General features: G+C 40.3%; 1 protein-coding gene across 5 annotated transcripts in view; it reads right to left on the minus strand.

Moving 5' to 3' along the window:
- The window catches only part of CDase (neutral ceramidase), a 1,004,245-nt gene that overhangs the window by 450,320 nt on the left and 532,049 nt on the right, over positions 1-21,876 (minus strand). For all 5 annotated transcript variants that reach the window (XM_068225499.1, XM_068225500.1, XM_067137831.2 and 2 more), the window contains exon 5: positions 4,712-4,839. In XM_068225499.1, coding sequence (XP_068081600.1) covers positions 4,712-4,839 — 128 coding nt within the window. The remainder of the gene's footprint in view (positions 1-4,711; positions 4,840-21,876) is intronic.

The following is a 21,876-nucleotide window of genomic DNA, read 5'->3' on the forward strand; positions in this document are numbered from 1 at the left end:
TGACTTACATCAACAGCATCCCGGATTATTCCTCGGATTATATTTTTCTTAGTGGTTTAACGTCGCACTAATACAGTCGAACCTCCTTTCTGCGGACACCGTCGGTTCCGAGGAAAAATCTCCGTTACGAGAGGTGTCCGCTAAAATAAGTTTGTAAAAATAATCGAACATTTTAACGGCAAAGAACATCCACCTTAAATATAAGCATACATATCTTTATTTTTATTATTCTAAGTCATTTCTGTCTTTCACCTTTGCTGTTTGTAGTTTACATGGATCATCTGCTGAAAGGTATAAAATGGCAGGGAGGGATTCAGTTAGGTAGAAATGTAGTAAGCAGCCTGGCCTATGCTGACGACTTGGTCTTAATGGCAGACTGTGCCGAAAGCCTGCAGTCTAATATCTTGGAACTTGAAAATAGGTGCAATGAGTATGGTATGAAAATTAGCCTCTCGAAGACTAAATTGATGTCAGTAGGTAAGAAATTCAACAGAATCGAATGTCAGATTGGTGATACAAAGCTAGAACAGGTCGATAATTTCAGGTATTTAGGTTGTGTATTCTCCCAGGATGGTAATATAGTAAGTGAGATTGAATCAAGGTGTAGTAAAGCTAATGCAGTGAGCTCGCAGTTGCGATCAGCAGTATTCTGTAAGAAGGAAGTCAGCTCCCAGACGAAACTATCTTTACATCGGTCTGTTTTCAGACCAACTTTGCTTTACGGGAGCGAAAGCTGGGTGGACTCAGGATATCTTATTCATAAGTTAGAAGTAACAGACATGAAAGTAGCGAGAATGATTGCTGGTACAAACAGGTGGGAACAATGGCAGGAGGGTACTCGGAATGAGGAGATAAAGGCTAATTTAGGAATGAACTCGATGGATGAAGCTGTACGCATAAACCGGCTTCGGTGGTGGGGTCATGTGAGGCGAATGGAGGAGGATAGGTTACCTAGGAGAATAATGGACTCTGTTATGGAGGGTAAGAGAAGTAGAGGGAGGCCAAGACGACGATGGTTAGACTCGGTTTCTAACGATTTAAAGATAAGAGGTATAGAACTAAATGAGGCCACAACACTAGTTGCAAATCGAGGATTGTGGCGACGTTTAGTAAATTCTCAGAGGCTTGCAGACTGAACGCTGAAAGGCATAACAGTCTATAATGATAATGTATGTATGTATGTATGTATGTATGTATGTATTTCTGTGTTAGTATTTCATAGAGAGTTATTATAAGTGATTATACATCATTTACAGGCATTACAGCTTCGTGAAGTAATCGTGAAGCTTCGTCTGAGTAAATTTAGCGCATGTTTTCTTAACTGCGATATTCTCGAAAACGGAATAAAGTCTGTTAAATGGTTCCATAGTGTTCTCGCCGTACTCGCGGACCAGCGTGATACACAAATTGTTTATCTGTTTAAGCATTGCTTTGCCTCATTGTCAGAACTTCTTGTTCTTCTTCCGCCTCACCGTCATCGTCACTTTTCGTTCCTGATTCGGGCTCTGTAAAACGATAACAAGTTTTACTGTATTCAAAATGGTCCTCTTGTACGACTAATGAAGGCTGCTATGGATAGCTAGAAATATTTACGAAGTGCAGTGAATTAAATGAAAGCTGAAAATTTAACTTATAAGAAGCTGTCTATCACAAGAAGAAAATGAATGAGGAGTTGAGGTGCAAACAAACATGGACCTTACGATACGTGCACCACACAATTACTGTATAACTAGATAACACAGAAAGCTTACCGTAAAGTGCATCCTGGAGTCGGGACTGCCAGTCGCCCTCGAGATCGTCACAGCAAGGAATATTCTCTTCCTCGGCTTCAATATCATACGTCAATCCAGCTGTCGTTCATAAAGTCTGAAGTTCATCATATTCATTTCGAACCTCTACCTCTGCTTGTTCTTCAACTGTAGAATTAACTATGCCGCATTTTGCAAAGCATTTCCTGATTGTGGTTTCGCTGACTGCATTCCAGGCTGCCTTTGTCCACGAAACTGCATCGCCAACATTGATCTTCTTCATCCATGTGTGCCACTAACGACCGTAAAACCCTCTTACGATAGTCTAATTTGAATGCTTGAATGATTCCTTGATCCAATAGCTGAAGATGAGAAGTGGTATTGGGTGGAAGGAACAAGAGTTTTACATTTGAAAGCCGTATTTCTGGATGGCACGTAGCATTACCTAGCAATAAGATCACGTTACGGTCTCTGGCCTTCATCTTGGAATCCAAAGCTAGGAACCAATTCTCGAATATTGCTGACGTCATCCATGCCTTTTTATTCGCATGCCATTCGACAGCAAGACAATTTAAGTCCATGTTTTTAAAGCACCTGGGTCTCAAGGATTTACCGATTATTAGAGGATTTTCCTTTTCACCAAGTGCGTTACAACAAAACATGATGGTGATTCTTTCTTTTGAAATTTTCCCACCCTTGCAACTTTCATTCGGCAAAGCCAGTGACTTCTTCGGGATCGCCCTAAAGAACAGACCAGTTTCATTAACATTCAAAATGTCTTTCAGTTCGTAACTATTCAAAATGTCTGGTAACCTATCTTTCCAATTCGCTACTTTAGTCGCAGAAGCATCACCACCTTCTCCACAGACTGTTTTGAAACTAACGTTATGACGTTTTCTAAAACAATCTAACCAACCACTGCTAGCTACAAAATTCTCAACTTTCAGATTATTTGCGATTTCTCGAGGGTTTTCTTGTAACATTGGTCCACTCACACAGTTTCTTCACTCGAGCACACTTGAACCACTCGTATACCGCAACGTTCACTTCTGAAAAAACTGACTCCCGCTTTCTTTTCACTCCTCGATTCCTATTTTCCTCACACTCCTTTAAAATTTCAGTTCTATTCTTCACAACAGTGTTTATTTGAGTTTTCCCGCAGTTGAATTTTTCGGCAAGCTTTCTCAGTGAAAGTCCCTTGTCACTTTCTATAATCACATTTCTTCTTGCCTCGAGATCTAAACACGATCGTCCATTGTTACTCATATTTAACAGACAACTGAACTGCTACGGTATTTCTGTCTCACTAATTAGCGCCTGTGCTGTCATTTCCTTCTCAAGTTGACTACCTGAGCTCGACCTTATCAGCGATAATCCGAGTTATGAATAGAATGATGCAAGAAGGGACGAAAATCCCCAGGTAACTTGTGAGTCAACAGTCTCTGGCAGCATTTCTGGACAATTAGAATTCTCGGAATAGACCAATACACCACTAGGTAGAACTGCATTCCGATGTACACTCTCTCCCCTCGCACTCGAAATAGTACAAATATTCAAAAGGGATTTCCTTATGTCTGAAGAATGGTTTTAAAAGAAAGGATGGCATGTAGTTCGGCGTAATAAATTGTCCTGCAACGTGTAAAGTGTCCGCTTAAGTCAAGTGGACGGGACAAATGGCGATGTCCGCTGTCCGGAGTTCGAGGTGTCCGCTTAAATGAGGCCAATTTAACACTTCTCTTATGTAAATCGGTTCCGAGAGAAATCCGTATAGGGAGGTGTCCGCTGAATAAGGGTGTCCGTTAGGACAGGTTCGACTGTACACTGAAGTTCCGCGGCGACGCAAGGATGGGGAACTGTTAGCATCGGTACGATAGCCGGAGCCTTTAAGCCACAGAATTTGTCTAGTGCGAAATTGCGAAATCACCGAAAACCATCTTCTGAGTTGCCTATGGTGAGATGCGAACGTACCATCTCCTAAGCAAGCTCACAGCTTCACGACCCGAACCGCATGGTCAACTTGCTCACGGTCTCTCAGATAAATTTATGAACAGAATACATAATTATTTATTTCTCAGCAGGTTAAACAGGGAAAGAATATTCTTGTAAGTAAATAAACAAGTAAACGAAATGAGCTATTTTTTATCCATAAAAGTTTACTTTTCCCCATAGCCGTATCAGTCCTATAGATATAAAAGGCAAAGGAAGTAGAAAGCGACCTATCAGATGATGGTTGGACACTGCACTACATGATTTCAAAGTAAGAGTTGTAGAAGAGGGAGAGAGGACGGTGTCAAATGCAAACATTGGCTTATGATGGAGTTTAGTTAGACAGTTTACAGAATGCTGAAATCCGATGGACACATTTTATAGCATCACTATTTGAAGTCATGTCAAGATCCTTCGACATGGATTTCCCAAAGTATATACATCAGAGTGTAAGAATGTGTAACCCGGGCGAGTTGGCCGTGCAGTTAGGGGCGCGCAGCTGTGAGCTTGCATCCGGGAGATAGTAGGTTTGAACCCCACTATCGGCAGCCTTGAAGATGGTTTTGCGTGGTTTCCAATTTTCACACCAGGCAAGTGCTGGGGCTGAACCTTAATTAAGGCCACGGACGCTTCCTTCCCATCCCTAGGCCTTTCCTATCCTATCGTCGCCATAAGACCTATCCGTGCCATTGCGACGTAAAGCAAAAAAAAAAATGTGTAAGAAATCCTCATCTCAAAAACGTGGCTCAAACCTCATTAAGTAGCTTATCTAAACTTTCCATAAGTTTCTTCTAGAAAGGAATCTTAATTAAGATTAAATTCCAACGTTCAACCACGAACATAATTAATATTTTTCAGTGTCTAAATTTACGAACAGTTGTTGTTCAACTGAGAACTGATATAGCGTAATAATCTACCGACATATAATCAGCAGGAAATTCGTTAATTTAATGTGCAGAATCTCATTATTTTCTTACTTGCGTTTTTCCGTTTCTGGATTATTATCGTAGGCTGGAGGACTGCGGTTGATGCTGACGTCCAGTAATTCACCAGAGGTGAGAAATACTCGTCCGCTCACCATTTTCTCATGTGCTCGCCGGACGCTCTGCAAAGAAGAGAGTAAATTACGTTAACCACACAATCAATTTTTCTCTGTGCTACAGTGTGTTTTATGAAGGTAACTGGTATTCACTGAAAATGTGTTCCTACAGGTTAAAATCTAGGAAATGCATTGATAGGGTACATCATGAACACTCAAAACTAAATCAGTTGTTTTTAGAGGGAAGAACAGGAGGGGAGGCCAAGGCAGGAAAATGAAACAGGTCACATTAGTAATATGATAAAACAATAATGTCATTAGATATACGTCACACTAACTTCTTTTGCGGTTTATGTAAAATATGAGGTGCCGGAATTTCGTCGCACAGGAGTTCCTCAATATTCCATTAAGCTACCGGCACAACGCTGATATTCAAATAACACAGTACTGAGCCGAGATCGAACCAGGTAACTGCAGCTGAGAAAGCCAGTTTTCTACCGTTTGAGCTAATCTACCTGGCATGTAGGATGCAATATTTGGATGGATATGAAGAGGTTAACGTAGGACAGGGTGAGACACGGAACCACACAAAACTAGTCTATGAAGGGATGTAACACGAAACAGTAAGACGACTACAGCCTACCCAGACGGCCTGCAGATATAAGTGCTTCTTGCTTGCTTGTTGTTTTAAGGGGCCTAACATTCCGAGCTGTCAGCGGAGAGTTGGCGTGGAATGACATTAGTAGACGAATAAGTTTGAATGGCGTTTATAAAAGTAGGAAAGATCACAATATGAAGATAAAGTTGGAATTCAAGAGGACAAACTGGGGCAAATATTCATTTATAGGAAGGGGAGTTAGGGATTGGAATAACTTACCAAGGGAGATGTTCAATAAATTTCCAATTTCTTTGAAATCATTTAGGAAAAGGCTAGGAAAGCAACAGATAGGGAATCTGCCACCTGGGCGACTGCCCTAAATGCAGATCAGTATTGATTGATTCATTGATTGATTGATTGATTGATCGATTGATTGATTGATTGATTGATTGATTGATTGATTGATCGATCGAAGGTCATCGGCCCTGTAAGTGTTTCAATAGTTTAGCCTCAGTGCATTACTCGGCTTACTTTACAGAGTCCGCTGCCGCAAGACAACACCTCAACAAATAACACGAGATTGAATTAACTCCGTTTCCGTCCTCAGTTCAGAATTTAAAGCCTTGTAAATGCCGGGTATCGAACTCGTGGTGTACTCTCTGCATCACGTGACTGGTCTAAACAAAATATTAGATTATATGAGTATCATTACAAAAGAAAACATAATCTTAAGTCATGAGATGTCCGACTCGTGGGCTGAATGGTCAGCGTACTGGCCTTCGGTTCAGAGGGCCCCGGGTTCGATTCCCGGCCGGGTCGTGGATTTTAACCTTCATTGGTTAATTCTAATGGCCCGGGGGCTGGATGTTTGTGCTGTCCCCAACATTCCTGCTACTCACACACCACACGTAACACTATCCTCCACCACAATAACACGCAGTTACCTACGCACGGCAGATGCCGCCCACCCTCATAGGAGGGTCTGCCTTACAAGGGCTGCACTCGGCTAGAAATAGCCACACGAAATTATTATTATTTAGTCATGAGATGTGATGTGGAGAAAAATAACTGCAAATGTCAGGCGCATCGTTTTTGACTGAGGTTCCAGATAAAATAAGGAATTTAATATTCAGTTGGACACGGCATTTGTCTGTTTGGAAGTCAAGGGGTATATTTTATGAATTTCGCGTGTTTTCTTATGAGGTAACTTATAGTTATTTGGTAATAACCTTTCTTTATGTTCCAAGTATTGGCTGAATGGTCAGCGTGCTGGCCTTCGGTTCAATTCCCGGCCAGGTCGGGGATTTTAATCGTTTCCGATTAATTCTTCTGGCTCGGGGACTAAGTGTATGTGTCCGTCCCAACACTCTCCTCATCGTATTCAGACAACATACTACACTACCAACCACCACAGAAACACGCAACAGTGATTACATCACTCCATGTAGGGTTGGCGTCAGGAAGGACATCCGGCCGAAAAACAGGGCCAAATCCGTACGTGCGACACAGTTCGTACCCGCGAGCCTACAGGTGTGGGAAAGTGCGGTAGCAAAAGAAGAAGAAGAAGAATTTTTCTTTCTTTCTTTCTTTCTTTCTTTATTTCTTTATTTCTTTCTTTCTTTCTTTCTATGTTTGTCCTCCAGGGTTGGTTTTTCCCTCGGACTCTGCGAGTGATTCCACCTCTCCCGCCTCGAGGGCAGTGTCCTGGAGTGTGAGACTTTGGGACGGGGATACAACTGGGGAGTAGGACCAATACCTCGCCTGATAAACTGAACAGGGTAAGGGATAGACAAGGAAGAGGGAAGGAAGGGTTTTTTTTTTTTTTTGCTATTTGGTTTACGTCGCACCGATACAGATAGGTCTTATGGCGACGATGGGATAGGAAAGTCCTAGGAATTGAAAGGAGGCTGCCGTGGCCTTAATTAAGGTACAGCCCCGGCATTTGCCTGGTGTGAAAATGGGAAACTACGGAAAACCATCTTCAGGGCTGCCGGGAGTGGGGGTCGAACCCACTATCTCCCGATTACTGGATACTGGCCGCACTTAAGCGACTGAAGCTATCGAGCTCGGTAGGAAAGGAAGGAGCCGTGACCTTTATGGCCAAGTGCACCGACTTCGTTTAAGATTCAGCTAACCAGTGTGTACGTAAACATGGTTTAAATTGAAGGACTGGTTAGAGGGAAGTGTGGTGCACCATTCTTAATCAATGTTTAGTTAAGCATGTTTAGCTGGCAGTAGAATTAAACACTACCCTGATGTTTAACTTGGTAGCGAAGAATAGTGAACGCGCTTCGATGATTTCGTGTTACTTTTGTTAGAACTACACCTCTTAAGAAGGAGAAGAAGAAGGAAGAATATTAATTTATTCTTTGCTGGAAGCTGGAAGTACTTATTAGAAACATGGATGAACAATTTTTCGGATTTTGAAACCGATATTGTGGCTTAATTAGTGATCAGACACAAAGATGTCATAGAAAATAAAAAGACAGATGGAGTTACATTAAAGTAGAAACGTGAAACATGGGAGAAAATCGCAGAAGAATTCAATTCTCTTACAGGTAAGCATTATATTTCTCTGTACTACTGTGAATTAATACAGTATTTCGAGTTAGGTTATGAAAATCGGTCAACAGAATATATAGTATGGCAGATTATTTCCTGTACAATACGAGTACTACAAAACTACAACTAAAAGTACTTGGGTTTATTTATTCCCGTAAAATTGTACGAAAAAACAATATTAATACACCCGAATATTATAATTCTATTTATCTGTGCTATTGCGGTTTAAAGCCTTCTAAATTCAGATTATTTTCAAAAACAATACTACATAACTATAATAAAAAGTAGATGCTCCTTAATTTCATAAATAGTGAAAGCAAAATAGTGTTATCTCTCCAGCATGTTATAGTTCTGTTTTTTGTTTTTGTTTTGTTTTTCAGGTGTCTCTTGCAGGAGTGCAAGAAATTTGAAGACCTGTTATGAGAACATGAAAAGGAAGACAAGAAAAATATGTGCAGACAATAAAGTGATGATGAAAGCAACTGATGGTGGTAACGTTAAGCCCACATTGTCTAAAACTACTGAAAAGGTTATGGCCCTAATACAACCGACTATCACACCACTTATGAACGCTCATGACTCAGATGCTTTATACCAAGGACATGTGAATGAAGGTAAGTGTATGGACACAGTACACTAATGCAATTTGTATCGGGCATTTAACAGTTAACCTCCAACTGAACATAATAATTACACGTTTTCTTCTTTTTTCAGTTTTAATCCTTCCGTTTGATGACGTGGAACTGGAAGAAAGATGTAACGAAACTGAAGCACACGAAACAGGAACACTGCCAGCTGTAGTAGCACCATCTGCTGACGCGGCAGAAACTTGTACTCAAAGTCAAGGTCAAGCGGAAGCACTGAATCCCTTACTCAAACCTCCCATAAATTCATTGCCTCAACCAGCATGCCTACCGTCCTCACATACAGCAGTACAACCTTCAACATCAGCTGATACTGTATTATCAAATAGAGCTAAATCTCGTCCGCGTAGACTCTCAACACCCAGAGACAAAATTACAGATGCCTGTGAAAGAAGAATTTCAGTGTTGGATTATCAGTTAGAAGTAATGAGAAAGAAACATGAGAAAGAAATGGAAATAAAAGAGTTAAAACTAAACATTGTGAAAGAAAAACTAAAATACTGGCAAAATATGAACAAGAACGAAGATAGGCCAAACTAAGTGGGTTTTGTAAAGCAGAGAGTGTTAAGATTAGCGTACATTTATTTTCATTTTCTGTAAAAGTCAGGTTCATTTGTGCTAGTAGGTTAGGACGGTGAGGAGTGTGACCGGTCGATAGAATACTAATTTGCTAAAGTGTGTGGTTTTTCTAAAAGTTAATAAAGTTCACTCGTCTGAAATGACCATTTATTAAAGCCTGGCGCACTTTGCCAGCATTGTCATCATTTATGTACATTTGGTGTACTGGATTTAATTGTTCGCCATCTTCGATATCAGGACCTCGAGCTTGCTGGAGCTCTTCGATAATGTGCTGAACCATTAAATCATCCGGAGGGTTTTCTTCTCTTGTTGAAATTGCAATATTGTTCAATACTGCTGTAGCAACAATTATATTTAGAGCTTTATGGACTTCACACCTCAGACCAACAGAAAGAGCAGGAAACCTCCGCTTCCATACACCATACTGTCTTTCTACGGTATTTCTTGTCTTAATATGTGCCCTATTGTACATATGCTCTTTTCTGGTTTGCGGGTTCAGCAGAGGTGTTAACGGAAATGGCTTGCACGGATATCCACTATCTGCCAATAAATAACCATGTTGTATTTCACCTCTCTCGAATTGTGACTTCTTACTACAGTTCTGAAATATTGTACTGTCGTGGACAGAACCAGGCCACCTAGCTACAATATATCTCATGAGTAAATTACTGTCACTTATTGTCTGACAGTTTATGGAAAAATAACCTTTTCTATTCCGAAATATCTCGGCATTTTCTCCACCTGGAGATCTGATGCGAACATGGGTGCAGTCGATGGTTCCAATTACACCAGGGAATCTAGCAATATTAAAAAAGCTTTCCATTACCTCCCTCTTTTCTGCTTGCGATGTTGGGAAATAAATATAGCGTTGGTTGAAGGAAGCTAAAATATTACTCACGTCGTGTATAATCCGAGCTGCTGTTGTTCTGTGTATATTTGTAGTATCACCTACAATTATGTTAAAGGAACCAGTAGCATAATACCTCAATGCAGTGAGCAGTCTGTTGATAGCAGAAACAGGATTATTTCTCTGCGCTGGAAACTGTAGGTTATTTTGCATTGTTTCCAGAAGAAATGAAACTGTTTAGATAAGCGAAACCTTTCCAAAAATTTGCTATCACTAAGTTCTTCAAAAGGATCAGCTCTCTCCACTATTATACTTTCGCGCTCATTTCCATTCTGCTCCAGATATTCCAAATATAACAGTTCATCTTCAAAATCATCTCCAAATCTGGCAGCCATTTTGCCTTCACTGCTAATCACTGTTCATGTTTGGTAACCGCTCGAACTTGACTGTTTAACTTTAACCGACAATAATCAGGGATTAACGTATTAATCAGGAATGATGCTCCGCAGTTTCATTTAAACAAGGTTTAAGAAGAATCTTAAACGCTGATTACGCTAAACAGGGTTTGTGCACTTGGCCATTAGTTAGGTACCTTTCCGGCATTTGCCTGGAGGAGAGGGGGGAAAACACGGAAAACCACTTCGAGGATGGTTCAGATGGGAATTGAACCCACCTCTACTCAGTTGACCTCCCGAAGTTGAGTGGAGCCCATTACAGCCCTCGCACCACTTTTTTCAAATTTCGTGGCAGAGCCGTGAATCGAACCCGGGTCTCTGGTGGTGGCAGCTAATCACCCTAACCACTACACCACACAGGAGGACAGTTGGTAATAATAATAATAATAATAATAATAATAATAATAATAATAATAATAATAATAATAATAATAATAATAAATCAAATCATTCTATTGTTCTTACGTCCTACTAACTACTTTTAAAGGTTTTCGTAGACGCCGAGGGTGCCAGAATTTTGTCCCGCAGGAGTTGTTTTACGTGTCAGTAAATCTACCGACACGACGCTAAAGTATTTGAACACCTTCAAATACCACCAAGTTGGAGTCAGAAGGCCAGCGCCTCAACTGCCTGAGCCACTCAGTCCGGCCCAATTATTTGGTTACACTGCACGTAAGTAATTTTTATTTACAAGAATTTTGTTTGCTTTTGTTTTGATGTATTTTTATTCCGTCATGTAATTCTTGTATATTTTATTTATTTTATGTTTTCTTCGCTTTTTTCCTACATTTAATTTCTTGTTTCAGTAATCGGGTAATGGATAATTAAAATTATTATTTGTATTAAATGTAGGTTACTGTATCTATTCAAACAGAAAGTACAGAGGTATTGGACTGTTTGAAACAAAATGGGAAGTATTCATTCACATACTAAAAATGTTAACAATACAAGCAATAATGACCAAGATTTGCAAAAATGTCAACAGAAGTTCAGCATCCATACAAACAGGGACACAGACACAGAAAATGGTGATATCAGTGGCCGTGAAGTTAGTAAAGAACCGTGAACGTGAGTTTGAGAACTGTTGTTCACTACCTCGAAACGGGAGTTGCCCTGTACAAGGAACGTCTCGCAGTCAACCTGAGGCCTTAAGGAACGGTAAGTGGAATGAAGCAGGGAATCTGAGTGCCCTAAGAGCCGTTCCGGGCATATCTTAAGACGGTACCGCTGCAGACACTGTTTCAGCGAGAAGGACACCCTTGATCACATCTCGGAAGCTTTTACGCATGATGAAACCCTGCGCAACGCCATACGTTATCGAATGCATTTGCTAATTGCAGAGGTGGAAGAACTATTCCGCGTATGAAAAGGTCCATCCTATCTCCGAATATGGCAGCACTAGGGTAATATACTTGATAGCGTTCCGAGACAAAAGCATGGGATGGATACGAGTATTTCACCTTTCATCAATAATCGAGACCCATGCAGAACCACCAGCTGAAGTCCACAACTATCAGTGTAGCATCTACAACGCTACCATTTCCTACTGCAGAAGGAAAGTACAAGTTGTCGGATATCTTGGCTAATTGGCCTTATGGTATCACCCATAATTTTGTTCAGTTCTACCGACAGTTTGACCTAGATAAAAGGCCGTTACGGCATCACAGTCAGCACACCGAAGGGTTCCATAACCATCTGAGGAACTCTTTGTATGGCTTTTCATGAATGATTCAGTTATCATGTAACCATATATATATTGTAAGGATGATTTCGTCGTAATAAGACTGTAGATTTAATTAGTTTGAAGACTGTATTTTATTTTATGTACTAGTGTTTCTTAATCTGTCCATCAGGGCAGCGTCAGTACTTGGAGGAACTAGTAAATACATAGCAATACTAAATAAATCAGACTCAATATAATGAAAGTTTCCTAATGTAAGAAGACATTGCCATCGGGATGTACCTTAACGGAAATATACGTAATAATAATAATAATAATAATAATAATAATAATAATAATAATAATAATAATAATAATAATAATAATAATAATAATAATAATTGTACCGGAAGGTACACCCCTACGCCGCACTTTTAAATCTTGTGCCAATAAAACCTCCTCTACAGGAGGAACTCTCAACTTAAAACTGGACCAACTTGTAAATTTTCTCAGAAGATGTCACTACCGTAATTTTTTTATGGTGAAGTTTCCTGAACTGTGTGAAATCCTACTTGTTTTTGTTTTCCATTCGTCAAGAAGTTTGGACATTCTCTCATAGAGGTCACTACAAAAACTATGAACATGCACCCTGGTGCGAAGTGAAAGAACCTTTCAGAAGTAATTTTGTTTTCATAAGTTTTTCCTTTACTAAATTTCGTTCATTCATTTTTGTGTTGGCAATATTTATCCTTTCTTTCCGCCTGTTTTGAATTTAACCAATCAAGAATTTCTGTAATTAATTTCTTACCAATCACAGGCTTCTTCCTCGATTTGGTGTGTAACTTCAAGCTACCCAATAAAATTGAGTGGGTGTGGCTGTTTTATTCATGAAAGGTCTCGAACTTTCCCCGAGGGTTTATAAACTGCTGATTTTTACGACTCTTGGCCATTTTGATCAACGTCTATCTAGGTGTGCGGATGTGAAGCAGGAGGCGGGTGTCGCCTCTTTCATCAGGCAGCAGGTCTTCAGCAGGGTAATGGCCGTTTAACATCTTATTTCTTGCTAGCTCAGCAGTTTAACCCGCGGGAAAGGTCCGAAACTTTAATATGTAACCTTTTTCTCTAAAATGTAAGTTCTGTCGGCTTATGTAAAAACTTATACAATCTGTAACTGTAATTCGGGGATAGAGAGTGATTTACTCTCTCGAGCTCCCCTTCATTTTGGTTTTGAGGTGACTACGTTTTGGTAACTGATTTTCTTCCCTTACTTAATGTTTTAAATTTCTTTCTTAGACAGGTCACCTCCATAGTTTGGGAATAGCCCCTGTTTCATCGGCCTAGTGCCTGTTAGGTTTGAAGAAGCTGCATAGAGGAGTGCAAGTATTCGCCTCCATCCATTTTGTGCTTAGGCCATTTATTTAACCGTTATTTCTTTTACACGAAGGTCCTGTAGGTTGGGTACGAGGTACCCCTGTTTATTTTTTGTAAATTGTGCCTTTATGGCAAGTTATTGTAAGGTCTGATATTGCCTTGAATAGGCCTGAAAACTGAGTGTGTGTCAGCTCTTTTTTAGTATTGTAAAAGTGCCCCTAGGAGGCTTGACATTGTAAATTACGGAGCTGGTGCTCCATGTTTTAGGGGATTTATGCCCTTTGAACAAAGCATTGTTTGGTAATGCTGAGCTAGAAGCTCAAACTTGTAAAACTAGGGGCTTGTAGCTCAAAAGTATTATAATTCTGAAATCTTGGATCCTTCTTAGTCTTGTTTCTTCACCTAGTCAAAAGTTGTTAGATTTTTATTGTTATTAATTGTTAAAACTCAGAAAATATAACCTTTGTTAAAGTTTTAAATTAACTTTGATTTGGTAGTTAGACCCATTCACCCCGCCACCTTCTTTCACCTCTGCTGATCCACCAAACCACGGTAACAACAAAATAATAATAATAATAATAATAATAATAATAATAATAATAATAATAATAATAATAATAATATAAATTGGCGAGCTATTATTCAAAATATATCTTCTCTCCCTTCTTTACAACTCAATTAAGAAAAATGTCTCACTATCATTATCATTAAGCAGCTGTTTGTAATAGCCCCATATTCAGCTTATCTTCATTGCACGATGAATCCATTCTCTAGTATCTCACGGTTTCTCTTTTCATCCACTTTGCATTTTGATCGTAATATTTCACTCTTAAGCAAATATAGCTGAAAAATATCAATACCTTGGCACCACATGCCTCTAGAAACTGAATGGGTCATTGAACGACAATGGGACCGTGAGGAATTATTACACACGTTCGACGCAATCAGATGGCGAAAACAATTTTTTCTGGAGGTCAAACTATCCGCGGATCAACTTATAGCGAACAGTACAACAAACAGAAAACAACGTCATTAGGAGGTCTGAAGATGCGCAGAGAGGTAAAACGAAGTACTGTATCACACGAGGGGCCGATGACCTCGACGTTATGCTCCTTTAAACATCAAGCATCATCATCATCATCATCATCGTCGTCGTCATTACATGGGAATATAAAGTTTATCAATGTGGATATTGTCATTTGTACAAAGTCATGGCTGAATGGGAATGTAAATAGTAGCAAAGTAAATCAGAGTGATTTCATTATATACAGGGTGTCCCACTTAAACCTTTCACCCCAGATATATCTGGGACAACAAGAGATATTGAAAACTGACTTTCACGGGCATGAAGGCAGGGAAGGGGCTAATTAAAATAAATACTATAAGCCAGTCTAAAACGTAGGAACCGAGCTCGATAGCTGCAGTCGCTTAAGTGCGGCCAGTATCCAGTATTCGGGAGATAGTAGGTTCGAACCCCACTGTCGGCAGCCCTGAAAATTGTTTTCCGTGGTTTTCCATTTTCACACCAGGCAAATGCTGGGGCTGTACCTTAATTAAGGCCACGGTCACTTCCTTCCAACTCCTAGCCCTTTCCCGTCCCATTGTCGCCATAAGACCTATCTGTGTCGGTGCGACGTAAAGCAACTAGCAAAAAAACGTGGGTAAATAGTATTTTCAACATCAACTTACGTTTTTTAAATGGACACCCTGTATTATTTCGTAAGCAATCGTTAATATGAAAAATCACATAAGTAATGGCGTTTGTTTCATCGCAATAGGTCAATTACATCACGAGATATTGCAACGTGAATTTGACGCTTGAGATAAACGAAACGCGCAGCAGTTGCACTTCCCGAGACTCCAGCGCGAATCTCACGGTCCTCTTACTCGCGGTATGATTGCCGTACTACAATGCGACAGGCGCTATACTTTATGCTATTTGCATAATGCTATTTGCACTGCTATCAAGAGAGATGAAAATAAGAGAATTTCGTTACAGTAACTTTGTTGTACGAATTATGTACATTCTGAAGTAGTAAGTACAGAGTACTGCAATGTACTGTGTAGGTAAATAAAACACGCAAGACAGAAACCGTTATTTACATATCCTTTTTCTGTGGCAGGAAACCCTTCTCTTATTTTCATCCCTCTTGATAACAGTGCAAATAGCATTAAGTGCAGCGCTTGTCGCATCGTAGTACGGCAATCATATCGCGAGTAAGAGGACCGTGAGTTTCGCGCTTGACTCTCGGAAGTGCAACTGCTGCGCGTTTCGTTTATCTCAAGCGTCAACTTCACGTTGCAATATCTCGGGATGTAATTGACCTATTGCGATGAAACAAACGCCATTACTTATGTGATTTTTCATGTTAACGATTGCGCACGAAATAATAAAGAATGTCCATTTAAAAAAACGTAAGTTGATGTTGAAAATACTATTTTCCTACGTTTTTGACTGGCTCATAGTATTAACTTTAATTAACCCCTTCCCTGCCTTCATGCCTGTGAAAGTCATTTTTCAATATCTCTTGTTGTTCCAAATACATCTGGGGTGAAAGGTTTAAGTGGGACACTCTGTATAGAAGGGACCGAGAGTCTAGATGTGGCGGAGTACTTATCCATGTGCCAAAGAACATAGGAAGTTTTTAAAATAGGTTGATGAGGATCACGAAATGCTATGGGGTTAAAATCATGGATCAAGGGAATGCCAATCACATTCAAATAGTAGGAATATAAATGGCACATGGTAACAACATCTCGGTACTCGATATATTGTACGATGTTAGATGTACAGGCAACAATGCGCAGAAAAGTTTTATAATTGCAGGTGACCTAAATCTTCCGGACATAACCTGGTCTGGCGAGGCTGCGGGAAGGGGCTACAGGCATGTCTTGGTAACAAGCTAATTAGGGACGGTGACTTTAGCCAATTAGTAGACTTTCCTACTAGACGAAACAACACTTTGGATGTTTATCTTGTAAGACTCGATGACTTACACAGCTGTATGGCAGTACCAGAAATTAGCGACCTCTCTGCTGCAGAATTAAATATTAGATATCCCTTAAACACCAAACTAGATAATGAGGAGAAAATAAAAGTATACCAGTGTAGTAAAGAAGACCTCTTTTAATTACAAGAGTTTCTATGACAAATATTTCCCAGCTGGGTATCACAAGGCGGCCACATAAATATAATTTGTGATAATTTCGTTAATATTATTAATACGGCTATTAAACAGTTTGTGCCCCTTAAACTACTAAAAAGTAACCCAGATCCGGAATACCACAATAGGAAATTTAGGAGCCTCAAAAGGAAAGTAAGGAAAGCGTACAACAAAAGGCAATTTAGTTCGGAACATATGAATAGGTTTCACAAGCAGTCCAAAGAACTCGCTTCTGGAAAGAAAACTGCTCATGACAAATAGATGAAAGGTACAATCTCTCCCAGAGAAAATGCGTGGAAAAATCTATATAAGTATACTGTATTAGGAAAAGCAAGGGAGCTGGCCGTGCTGTATTAATGACAATGTCCAGAGAAGGTTATGTAATTACTGACAATTTACTAACAGCTAATGAGTTAAATGATTGGTATGAGAAGGCATTTAATGAGCAGAATAGCCTGGCTATAGACATTATCGATAACACTGAAGTTCTCTCTTCAAAATTAGCCGCAGAAAAATTCAGGACAGAATTAAGAAAATTAGAAAATTAGGAAAAAAGTCGACAGGGCGTGATAATATTGATGGGGAGGTTCTGAAACTGGGAGGTAGAGCTATTGGAAATAATATTCTCTGCGCCTCTCAACAATATACAAATTCCAGATGACTGGAAGTAAGCAACAGTAGTCCCGATTTTAAAGGGGGCAACAGGCTGCTAATGGACAATTACAGGCCCATAACCTTACGTCCATTGTATGCAAACAAATGCAATATCTCATTTCAGAATACCTGAGGGAACAATGGGAGAAAGTTCGTGGCTTAATGGCCATCAACATGATTTTAGAAAAGGTTTCTCCTGTGAGAGCCAGATTTTATAGCCTTTCAAGATATTAGCGAGTCACTGGACAACTGTGTGCAAGTTGATGCTATTGTAACTGATTTTGCCAAAGCATTTGGTGTAGTACCACACGACATTCTGATCCAAAAATTGGTGGAAGCAAATAGTGATAAAAGAGTGGTTCTGTGGATCCGAGAATGTTTGACAGACCTCACGCAGCGGGTGAAGGTGGGAAGGGTACTGTTACAGGGCCACTCCTATTTACGGCGTTTATCAACGTTCTGCCGAACGAAATTCGAAGTGAATGCATATTGCGGATGACAGCATAATATACAGAAAAATACAGAATGCTGGCGATAATGGGTTATTACAAGCCGATGTAAATACTCTCAATAAGTGGGCACTCGATAACAAAATGAAAATAAATTCTGGAAAATACAATCTCATAAGATTGGAAATGAAACATAGGCAAGGGGACTTGGATCGGACGCTCTGGCAGAGAGTGAGACATGCAATTACCCAGGAACCCACGTAAAGAGAGATTTAAAATGGGTCACCCACGTAGGAAGTGTACTGTAATTTCTGAGCGTACAAGTTCTTACACTTCATGATAAGTGTGCTAAAGGGCAGCACTTTCCAGACGAAGGCGCAGGGCTATGCATATCACTCATTAGCCCAGTGCTGGAATATGGAGGAGCCGTATGGGATAAACAGGACTTATTAAGGGGAGATATGACTGAAATTTCAAACTTCTACAGTTGTCAATCTATTATAATGAAATGTATGTCCCATACATCGACCCTTACTAGTAAACTGACTACCTAATTTCATTCATTCAGGTCATTTAGTATTGGAGTTATTCTTCTTTTTATACAATTTTTACGCGCATTATGAAATGTTCCTAGTGACACAATTGTGTGAGAAATGAAACAAAATTTAGTAAAAATATACCTTATGGATGTACAAATAAAGTTTGGTATATATTTTATAATTCTGTAAAGATTATTGCGGTCAATATATTTTTAATTCTTAAGATATGAATTTTATCATTTTGAAGGGCATGGCCCTAATTAAATATGAAAAATAAGGCTGTTATACATACTGTGTTAATCCTGACATATAACACAGCTTGTAAATATATTTTGTACATGTCATGAGGAAAACTTTGTCACGAGGAGCATTTTGTACACAGAAACAAGTACTAAAATGTGAAACTGAGAAAACAACACTTGAAAAAATTACAACCATGTCCTCACGTCAGAACTGTCCTGTTATAACTGTTACTAGCATTATTGATATCGGAATGGATAATAATTTATTATTTTCTGGTACAGCATGTACTGAGATCAGTGGCGTATACTGAGGGCTACCAAGGCTACCGTGAAGCCCAAATCTCAAATGCGAACGATGGAAATCTAAAACACATTATAATGTAAGCATCTGACACATTTTCCATTACATACCTTGAAAGCAATGAGAAAAAACGTCGCACGTATTTCTGAGAACAAGGCTTCGGAGACTGATATTGCAGCCCAGACTCTCGACTCTTCCCCTCGACTCACCGCACTCTTCTTGCTGCTGTATGCCTGACAGGCGCGGGGACCTGCGGTAATAGGTTTGCTAGGCTTCGGTCCGTCAGATCGCCACTGCTAACTATCAACAATGCGTTACTCATCGTATATACTTCCTCACTTCATCCTTCTGAATTATATAGATTACAGAGTGCTGGTATTTTACTCCCGTTTACTTCTACATCCTTGTAGGAGGACACTGCAAGGCTGCTGTTATAGGAATAATATGAACTTATTCTTATCGGTAGGTCTGCTAAAATGAAATGTAGTCTTTCAGGTTTAGTGTTCTCTTTTGTTGGTTGGAATCGAATCCATGATCATGGGTTGGACACCACCACTGATCTCCTGAGGATGCCAATTAACCAGTGAACGATAGGTGCGACCGCTGTAAAATTCAACATTGTCTTTTTCTTTTGCTATTTTGCTTAACGTCGCACCGACAAAGACATGTCCTATGGCGACAATGGGATGGGAAAGGTCTAGGAAGTGGAAAGAAGCGGCTGCGGTCTTAATTAAGGTATAGCCCCGGGATTTGCCTGGTGTGAAAATGGAAAACCATCTTCAGGGCTGCCGATAGTGGGGCTCGAACCCACTATCTCCCGATTACAGGATACTTGCCGCACTTAAGCGACTGCAGCTATCGAGCTTGGTTTCAACATTTTTATTTTTTAATAATAATAATAATAATAATAATAATAATAATATTAATAATGGTGCATGACATCTGTATAGGTTTGGTGGTGACCTAATGAGGATAAAATGAATGGCGAAGACGTCATAAACACCCAGTCCCCAAGCCAGGAGTATTAACTGTATGAGGGGGTTGATTCTGAAAACTGAACCGGGGCCATCGGACCAAAGGCAAGCATTCTATCCATTTAGCCACAAAGCCGGACTTCTATTTGCTAAACCTTAGGTTACCATCTTCACTGATCAGGTGTTGAGTATTGACAGTGACAGGGGCCAGGGCAGTAGCTTGTAAAGCAGCCTTGACAACACAGCGGGCTTCTCCGTTGGCTGCAGCTCAAAGCGCTTTTAAGGCTTGACGTTCACTAAACCAACTATCGAAAAGGAGTAACCCAAGTTTAGTGGTAGCCCACGTCGTGATCCCAGCATACGCCACTGACTGAGATACTTTGTTATGCAAAACATTGATATATTTCGACAAAATCCTTCAAATTTCAGTTATACCTCCTCTTAAAGAACTTGAGATGGTACAGCGAATGGCTGCAAGATTCGTGCTTAATGATTTAAATCCTAGAAGTAGTGTGACAAGCATGATAGAAAAACTTGGGTGAGAGACTAAAAGGAAACGAACACGGTTAAGTGACATGTATAATGCCTACACGAATAAGCCAGCTTGGGGAGAGTTGAACAGTCCACTAGAAAAGTCCTTTTACATAAGCAGCACAGATCATCTGCATAAAATACCGCTGCTCAGCACAAAGGCCTGCAGATTACGAGGTGTCGTGTGGTCAGCACGACGAATACTGTCGGCTGTTACTCTTAGCTTTCTAGACCGGAGTCGCTATCTCACCGTCAGATAGCTTCTCAATTCTAATCATGTAGGCTGAGTGGACCTCGTACCAGCCCTTACATCCAGGTACAAAACCCTGACCTGGCCGGGAATCGAACCCGGGGCTTCCGGGTAAAAGGCAGGCACGCTAACCCTACACCACAGGCCGACTCTTAGTGTTAAGCACTGGAAAAGATTTAAGTTGTGTGGGATTTAGGATATGATGATGCTGGATTTAGACGTCATAGTAGTAGTACTTCTTGTAATATTCTCTTTCCATGGAATTGCTTGTTGTTGTTGTTGTTGTTGTTGTTGTTGTTGTTGTTGTTGTTGTAAGTCATAGTTAAAATTTTTAAACACTTAAGGCACGTCAGAATTTCTATATGACAGTGTTGTAATGTTAAGCTGTGTAGTAGTGGTGTAGTGGCTACTGTGATTAGCTGCCACCCCCGGAGGCCCGGGTTCGATTCCCGGCTCTGCCACGAAATTTGAAAAGTGGTACGAGGGCTGGAACGGGGTCCACTCAACCTTGGGAGGTCAACTGAGTAGAGGTGGGTTCGATTCCCACCTCAGCCATCCTGGAAGTGGTTCTCCGTGGTTTCCCACTTCTACTCCGGGCAAATGCCGGGATGGTACCTAACTTAAGGCCACGGCCGCTTCCTTCCTTCTTCCTTGTCTATCCCTTCCAATCATCCCATCCCTCACCAAGGCCCCTGTTCAGCATAGCAGGTGAGGCCGCCTGGGCGAGGTACTGGTAATCCTCCCCAGTTGTATCCCACGACCCAATGTCTGGAGTTCCAGGACACTGCCCTTTCGGCGGTAGAGGTGGGATCCATCGCTGAGTCCGAGGGAAAAACCGAACCAGGATGGTAAGCAGATTAAGAAAGAAAGAAAGAAAGAAAGAAAGTGTTAAGCACTGGAAATATTTAAGTTTTGTGTGAATTTATATGATGATTCTGGATTTAGAGTGTTAAACCAGTAATATTTCTTGTGTTATTTTCTTTCAATGGAATTGCTTGTTGTACTCTTGTTAGGTAAATATATTTTAACTTTATTATTTCACTACTGTAAGTGATTATTGCCACCGGGGTATTTCCCAATCGCGATTATGTGTTAATAATAATTGCAATTGAGAAGATCGAGCCCGATCCCTGAAGAATTAAATCGCTATTCAGTTCCATTTCAAAGCAAAACAACGGATGTACATTCCCTTTCTTTCTAGTGGCTATACGCCGCACCGACGATGGGATAGGAAAGGCCTAGGCGTTGGAAGGAAGCGGCCGTGGCCTTAATTAAGGTACAGC

Source organism: Anabrus simplex, chromosome 1 (genome assembly GCF_040414725.1).
Source record: "Anabrus simplex isolate iqAnaSimp1 chromosome 1, ASM4041472v1, whole genome shotgun sequence".
NCBI lineage: Eukaryota > Metazoa > Arthropoda > Insecta > Orthoptera > Tettigoniidae > Anabrus > Anabrus simplex.